Here is an 8,632-nt window from a genome sequence, read left to right as displayed (position 1 = left end):
GTTTATCATTTGTTTTCTCAATCATGACGACGATTCCAAATTTTCGAAGCTTTTGAAATATAATATAAATGTATAATATGGGCAAAATTTTTCAATTGAAACTTTTTATTCATTTTTGTAGGACAAGATGAACAAAATTTGTATATTTCAAGGAAAGTTTTACTTGATAGGTACCCAATTCAAGTTTTATTCAATTGGCGTGTACGCCCACTTTTCTCGAATTCACCCCTCGGTTGTCAAAAGTGGGCGTTATATCGGCCGCCGCCTCAAAATGAGCCGCCAGCCGCCCATGTTAGCTCGGTTTTCGGTGCAGAAAGTGTAAAAATTTAACAGTACGCCGGAAAATTAACTTTTCTTGACTGTTTGCTGATATTTTGCGATTTTAACGGTATTTATCGGTAGAACAGTTTTTCCAGTACACGTAGCTGATAAATTTCAAGCTACAGACGGTGTTTGGAACGATTTAAACTAAGTTTAAATTTTATCGATACCGGAGTGATATCGAAATCCAAAATGGCTGATACCGATGCGAACGGATACAATGATGAGGCCAGCGATTTCAAGCGGAACAACAACAAATCCAACCAGGAGCACGAAGAGGATGACCAGGAAACGCAACAACAATCGCAGAAGGCCCAGGAATACATCAAGGGGATGATGGCCGAGCGGATGGAAATGGAAAGGAAGTATCCGATTGCGGACCGGTTGCTGGAAGTTGGTAAGTCCAAAAAAAATGTTACACAAACTTTGAATTTGTCTGAATTTCGTTTAAAATTGTAGAAATCGAAAGCGTGCAAAAGTCTGGCAAGCCGCCGGCACGCCGGTACATCGATATCTACCGGGAGAAACACATCAAAGTGACGGTCAAGGTTCTGGTTCCGGTGAAGGAACATCCACGATTCAATTTCGTCGGAAAATTGCTCGGTCCCAAGGGAAACACCCTGAAGCGGCTACAGGAAGATACCATGTGCCGGATGGCCATCCTCGGGCGTGGTTCCATGAAAGACCGCAAACGAGAGGAAGAACTCCGCAACGGAATGGACACCAAATATGCTCACTTGTGTGACGATCTGCATGTCGATGTGAGCGCCAATGGTCCTCCGGCTGAGGTTCACGCCCGCATTGCCTATGCGCTGGCCGAGCTGCGTAAATATCTGATTCCGGATAGTAACGATTTCATTCGACAAGAGCAGCTGCGGGAGATGATGGAAGATATGGACTCGGATATTCACATCAAGAAACCGCCCTTCAAGAAGCAGGTTCCGATGGTAGAAACGATGCCGGTCGCTGCGGCACCACCTCCGCCTACGATGGCTCCGGTTCGGGCCGTGCCACCCCAGAAGAAGGTGCTGTCCATTCTGGACAAAGCTCGAGCTGCGATGGAGGAAACCTACGGAGCGAGGTGAGTTTTGTCGATAATTATAGTAGCTTTCAGGCTCTTCAATCCAAACTCTGATGGCCCACATTCATGGAAAGCTAGCTTTAATTTAAACGCAGTCATAATAGGTACTTATTCCTGTTGAGTTTATTACTATGATTGTTAGCTTGTGGAAATGAGTCAATTTTACTAAGTCGCTAAATGTTATTCTAATACTGAGGTCAGGAGAATTATATTGTGTTTTGTTTCAAGTAAATAAATATCAGACTTTCGCTACTCAGGAAATAAGCACGAAACTTGAGGCTTATAGCAAAACTTATAAATAATATCCTTAAGAAATTCACCAGATGAAACTCAATGCTTTTTGCTAGCCTTTAAAGTATAGGCCAAACTAAGGGGAAATTGACTTCCAAACCCCAAAGGACATAGTCTATCGAAAGCACAAGGCTGCAATGCTATAGAATCCGTGTAGAGCACATCTCTCAGATTTAAGCTTTTTTCTCAGATTTTAACTTTTTTTCTCTCTGGTTTGAGTTTTCATTTCCTATGCTCTCAAGGTAATAAAAGCTTAAATCTGAGAAGAAAAAGCTTAAAAATAAGATTCACTAAAACTTAGCAAATAGATGTTGGTCACACGATACATAGACAAATCCCTGATATTTGCCAGATCCATGCAACGATACAGGATGGCACCTTTAAGCCATGTAACATCAGCCATTTCAGACAATTTATCTCCAAAATGGTTCAGCATTATATTAGAATGGTCAGAAGGAGTATCCAAAGTGTTGTTTCTGAAGCGGATTTTCAAAACTCCGTAATACCTTGGTTAATACTTAAAACAACAGTCAGCAAAAATGGAGTCCCAAAAAGTAATTAATGTTTAAAGAAAACAGCAAATATATTAATGAAAGTTGATAAAACAAACTGGAATATGTATTAAATTCATTTTAAGATCGATGCACTGACGCATCTGTAAATTAATTTGATAAAAAGTATTGCATTTACACTTAGAACTTTTTTCACAGAAGTACCGTAGCTTTTTACCAACATTTTTAAACTTTTCACGTTCAACGTAAATTTTTTGAGAACTTTAAGTGATGCAATTAACAATAATTAATCATTTTTAAACATTTTTCTAGGACATGTGAAAGTTGAACCACAGACAAAGTTGAACTATGGTAAAATCCATTTCCACTTGCTTATGGGATGCTAGATTGGATTCAAACCTCGATAGAGATGATGTAAGAGAGAAAGACGTTTTTTAACTTAAGACGTTCTTAACTAAACTTATCAGTAAAAAGTACGCGGACGTGAAACGAGGGGCACGTGATAGTGACATAAAAATAGGCGATAAAGTCTGTTTGGCTTTCCCGAAGAAACAAAAATCAGATTCCACCTTCTCGGATGAACAGTACAAAGTTTAAGCTAGAGATGGAGCTAAGGTAGTAAACCAAAGCAAACGGGTAGCTCAATAATTCCAGACAAAACCAAAACGGTACTGCAAGGGTTCAACAGTAGAGGCCGCGAAAGCTCGCCATCGATTTTCATTTGCGTTAGTATGGGCAGTGAACTATAAATATTATTTACTCTATAAAACGCGACGACCATCAGTCGGCGAGCTCATTTTTTTTTTAATTTGCTTGTCCCGCTTGGGGACGGCTGAGCTCTTTCTTGGATGGTGAAGTGTAAACTTCAAGTGGTCACTTAGCAGCGGACAGCGAAGACTACTCCGGCGGGAACATTTCAGGAGCAGCAAAGGCAACCATGGAGAAAGACGCAAAAAGTAGCAAATCGTGTGCTGCATCTATGGAAGAAATTTTCCGAAATCACATCAATGGCATCGTTTTTTGTTCCGTCATTTATTCAATTTCTTTGGACGAGCAACCGTACCTGGCTGTCTCGAGTCCCTTTGACAATTGTTATGTGTAAGGCTTCAATCTCCGTTTCTTGAGAATAACCACAAAGCTTTAACGTAGCCATTACACGAGATTACCTGAGATACTGCATATTTGATTCATCCTTCAGTTGGACAAAGTGCAGCTCAGATCTTCTCACCAAATTATGGGTTTTGGAATCAAATTCTTATCCAGTCTTGCCAAGGAATTTGAAATCTATAGGTCATCTTGTCCGGCATTCCCACGGAAGTTTCTGTGCCATCGAGAATCTTCATCAGTCGTGTTCCTGCCTTAATTCTGAATATATTTATGCGTGTTTTTTGATCGCAGGCTGACAGCAGGTTCAGAGACGCTAGCAAAACTTCTTTCCAGTAGAGGTATGCCTTATTGTCTATGTCGCTAACTCCATCGGATGGAATGCATTCTGGAACCTGCAAAGCGCTCAGAGACATATTATGTATAGAGAATAATATTGTCTCATTGCTTGTCTGCGTGAAGTAATTTTTTATCTCATTCTGCAGCTGAAGATTTTCGGTCTTTGCTTTTGCCAAACTCTTTTTAGCTCCGCTAGCTGTTTCATCATCTGCGTTTTTGTAGATTTCGACTTCGCTTTGTTGTACAACAAAGGAATCAATATTAAAAATATAATACTTTACGGTTTTGCTCATTTCATTGCTCAGTTGTCATCTGCCTTCTCATCAGTGACTAAACTATTATCCGCCTTCCCATCGGATATTTTTGAGCTCAAAATCATCGCCTTCCCATCCATGATTTGTTAAACAACAACAACAAAAAAATAAAGAAACGTTCAAACTTACTTTTCTTTCGGTTTCATACCCTCCTGCGCCATTGTCGTGATTTCTGGAAATCTCTTCCAGTGCTTCAGCAAACTGCTGCTCTTTGCGTCTGAAAGCACAAAAAGATGCGAAAGGTAACGGCCAAATAAGTAAACTCTTAAGTTTTTGACGTAGAATTACGTCTTACGGCAACACTATAGGGGGGTAAATTGAAATCCCCGAACAGATCTCGCGTCACGAAAAACGCCTCTTTCAGAGACATCTTTCTTAAAAGACATACCAAGTCTGCTTAACGAAAGCCAACGAAAGTTATAAAAGAAGGAGTCGACAGACGTTTTGTTTCATTTGTTAAGAGAAAGTCAAACTTGTGACATGTGCAGCAGCCGAGATGGCCAACAGCGCGCCGGTAAAAATTGTGACAGCGGAGTTGATAACACACACACACACACACACACACGCACACACACACGCACACACACACACACACGCGCGTACACACATACACACATCCCATCACAAAAAAACCTCCCATGGAACATCACCCGTCAGCCGCCGTCCTCTTTCCCACATCACCCATCATACTTATCATCCCCACCCTCGCTCACAATCCACCCATCGCACAACAGCCACCCATCGCACACTACCACCCACCCAACCTCTCCACCCCTCGCACACCTCTCCCACACCACCACACACCCATTCCACACCACCCCTCGCAAACCACCACACACCCATTCCTCACCACCCAGCAATCACATGCCACCCCACCCACCTATCGCTCACCACCATCATCTATCGCACACCACCAGCTACCCATCGCACACCATCAGCTACCCATCGCACACCACCACCTACCCATCGCACACCACCCCACACCCATCCATACCACCCACTCAACGCACACGACTTTCAAAAAAATTTAAAAAGATCAAGAACAACTCTTTGAAAATTTTTGGCCCTGAAAAGGGCCGTTGGAATGAAAAATTGGTTAATCTAACGCCTTCTCCGGAATCCTAGGTAAAATCAACATTTTAAGTTAGTGATTGCAATGTGATATAAAGGGAAATGAAAACATAATACTGTTTCCAACGAGACGCATGAGGCTAAACAGTTCGAGAGCTTTTGCACTGAGTCAAGCGTTTAGATCAAAGCAGTCATTGAAAGCTATTCTCGCAAGCGTTTGATACAAAGCTCGTGTGTTGATAACATTATTTGCATAACTGCCGGGCGCAATCATTTCGACGACATCGGCTTTATTTCTGCTTATACTTATATTTAATTCGCCTTTTGTTATGCAGTTGAACAAGCTCCATACTATCTTTATGGGTCGTTTTAGACCATAAACAGGTATTAAAACGACAATTAAGGGAAGACTGACTTTTCTTGAAGATCATTTCCTTTAAAAAATTCGACATACTTCATTCTAGAATGCTAATTTAAGACGAAAAACACATTGCCACAGGACAGGCTGTCGTAATTCTACGTGAACTTATCGGTTGTTTCTTATATACAACCTCTGTAACTTTTTTTATCTGGTGTATTATTTAGAGAGTTTCTGATCTTATAAACTGCAACTTACTTTCAGGATGGCCAGGAACAAAATAGGCCGAAGCAAACCGGTTTATTTCCCAACGAAAGTAACAACACAATTCGTGAAAACTCGATCGTTAAATTTCACGAAAACCGAACAACATTTATGTTTTTTTGTTTATGTATGTATTGCTAACGCCTTACACTCTAAATCATAAAAACTTGAACTAGAGTTCATTACATGGTGGTCCCGACAAGGACCGTTTATTCTTGTTGTGGTTTCGTGTTACAATCGGATCCTAATAACCATGATTCTTGATTTGGTCCTGAAAAAGACCGTTTTTTTCAATCTGATCCTAGTAAGGACCGCTACCCTCAATTTGGTCATGAAAAGGATCCTCTCCGACCTTTTTCAATTCACCGATCTTTCTCCATGGTTGCTTTTTCTGTTCCTGAAATGTTCTCGCCGAAGAAGTCCTCATTGTCCGCTGCTAACGACTTAACATAAGAAACAAGAAGAATGAGCTCGCCGAATGATGGTCGTCGCGTTTTATAGAGTAAATAATATTTATAGTTCACCCATACTAACGCAACAGCCAATCGGTGGTGGGTGAGCTTTCGCGACCTCTACTGTTCAACCCTTTCAATACCGTTAGTTTTGTTTTTTCTTAATCAATTTTTTTCTGTAAGTTTTATTAATCAAAATAATTTTCTTTAATTTTTTTTTATTTTGCTTATGTTCAATTCTTCACCCCGGTGTACCTTATATGAAATAATCCCTACTGACTGAAAATGAAAAATTCATTAAAATTAAAAAGAAAAGCATGTCAAAAATTGCTAGCAATATTAAAAAAAAAAAGAATCAACTATTAAATCTGTGTGTTGCACGAATATGTGAATAGTACCATTGTATATAGATTACGTACTGTGTTGAGCGAGAAACGATTGTATAATCGGCATGTAGTACATAGGTATCATGCACTGGGTGACACGTCACGCACACTATATTCCGACAGGTTCACGTACATGTATATCAGCAGTTCAATACCCATTTGCGCGCCTACGATCGGCCAGGTAGGCTAACTTGTGCATTGCGCTCGTTCCTCGTGCTAAGGATGATTCCCACGTAGCGATTTGAAGTTGCACAAAATCAAACACCAAGTATGACAAGCTTTGGATCTACTCTCAGATCGTCTGAATTTTTTTTTTTTAAATTCTTGAGAGGCCTTTTTGGTCGTAAAGCATGGAGTTTCTCAATTCACCGATGATCCAAATAAATTGTTTTACCATTCTATATCATGACCTGCAACTTTTCGTAAAAAATGGGGTTTATCTCTTTGCTTGGCTTATCAACCATTGCATCACAAAAATGTCTGGATTTAAGCTCGTATAAACTATGTTATTATTATTTATAGTTTGTTACTCCAGCGAAATAATCTCTCGAAGCATAACTTAATTCGAAAACCTCTGTAAATTTTTAAATCCAATAATAACAACTTTACATTTGATGGTTAATCAATGACTATACGTTGTAAAACTTTATTTTCCCCCCTTTTTGGAAATTGTAAATAATTTATACATTGTCCATTTTTTCAGACCCGTGGCTCGCTATGAAGAGCCAACCTATGAACACGCCTACGAACCGCCCGGCTATTCGTATCATCAATCGCCTCACGCGCCTCCTCCACCAAGACCAAAATACGCCCCGGCCCCGGAAGCAGCAGAGTACGAGCCCGAATATCGACAAGAGTATTATCATCGCCCGGAACCGGCAAGACCCTACCCAGGTAACGTATATCCCCCGTCCTCCTACTATCGTTCCCCGTACTGATGACGCTGCTGACGACGATCATTTGTGTCCGCCAATCACTCGGCCAACAGCAGCAAAACGCCAGATCGTGGCCGCCATTCCATTCGTCGTTCTCGGCTGACCGAGGGCGGCGACGACTATCGAAAACGATCTCCGTCGTTTGCTTCCTCGTCGTCTTCTTCCGATTCCGAAGACCGATCTGCCGAAAATCGTCCTCGTTGTCGCCGCCGTCATCTTCGTTTCCGTAGCTATCGTAAAAAGGCTAGGGCAAACAGTTCCGACGACCGCTCGTCGAATAGTTGAATCGTTGGCTAGGGACCTTTCCTTTAGAGTTGTTTCGCGCAATTTCTGTTTCTTAATCGATCTTAAATCTTTTTACCCTTAAAAAATTTAAAATTTTAAACCGGTAATGATTAACAAATATTTTACTTTTAAACCTGAATCACCAACTATCTCTCGTTTATCTTAATCTGACAATATTTTAACTTTATAATTTACCTAAAACAAATTAAAAAAATCTAAAATGAACTGTTTGGCGTATTTGGCGATGTCCGTCTCAAAACTTTATCATTCTAAAATGCAAATATAAACAAACCAAAACAATCAAACCAACAAATTGTCGCTTAACAGGCCATCCAAAGCCAGCTCCGGTTGTTGCCACCAGACCCTGGAAGCCGCTCTACGCCGGACCACCACGCGCCCAACCGGAGGAGATTCCCGGCAAGCGGGAAATGATGCCCCGCTATCGCCATGCGCCGTATACTCGTCCGACCAAATGAAGAGCTGTTCTAGATCTCTAAGTTAACTCCTTTTTTTTTATAAAGATAAAACACTCAACCGAACATGGTACGGAACAACCGTACAAGTTCTCCATGGTTGAGAAGTATTTTAAGACATTGGTTTCAGGAACCAAACTTTACACGAGGTGTCGTATAATCTCTTTAGGATTTTTTCTTAATATTTAAAAACAAAACATTTACATTCATCAAACTCAACGAGGCAACAGCGGTCGAGCAACGCGAGAGTACCCAACGAAGGAAAAGGGTTTCAACGCTGAAAAGAATCAACGGAAGGAGAACCGCAACATCAACAACAAGAACAACAACACTGTCGACGAACGAGAAGAAGAGATAAATCATAACTAAACAAGCAAAACAATTAACATCAAAAATCTGTTGCAGACACAAATGAGAAAAAATTCAAAGTCAAATAATAATGAAAT

At 40.7% G+C, this 8,632-nt stretch overlaps 1 protein-coding gene across 1 annotated transcript; it reads left to right on the top strand.

The window, feature by feature from the left end:
* Positions 1 to 301: 301 nt before the first annotated feature.
* LOC129759171 (KH domain-containing, RNA-binding, signal transduction-associated protein 2-like) lies at positions 302 to 8,626 on the top strand. Its single transcript, XM_055756580.1, has 4 exons — positions 302 to 718; positions 781 to 1,402; positions 7,197 to 7,387; positions 8,041 to 8,626. The coding sequence occupies exons 1-4, from the start codon at positions 514 to 516 to the stop codon at positions 8,187 to 8,189; spliced, it is 1,167 nt and encodes a 388-aa protein (XP_055612555.1). The 5' UTR covers positions 302 to 513; the 3' UTR covers positions 8,190 to 8,626.
* Positions 8,627 to 8,632: the final 6 nt, after the last annotated feature.

The sequence above is a fragment of the Uranotaenia lowii genome, unplaced genomic scaffold (assembly GCF_029784155.1).
Source record: "Uranotaenia lowii strain MFRU-FL unplaced genomic scaffold, ASM2978415v1 HiC_scaffold_1171, whole genome shotgun sequence".
Taxonomy (NCBI): Eukaryota; Metazoa; Arthropoda; class Insecta; order Diptera; family Culicidae; genus Uranotaenia; species Uranotaenia lowii.
The sequence above is the reverse complement of the archived record's forward strand: the minus strand, read 5'-3'. Positions and strand labels throughout refer to the sequence as shown.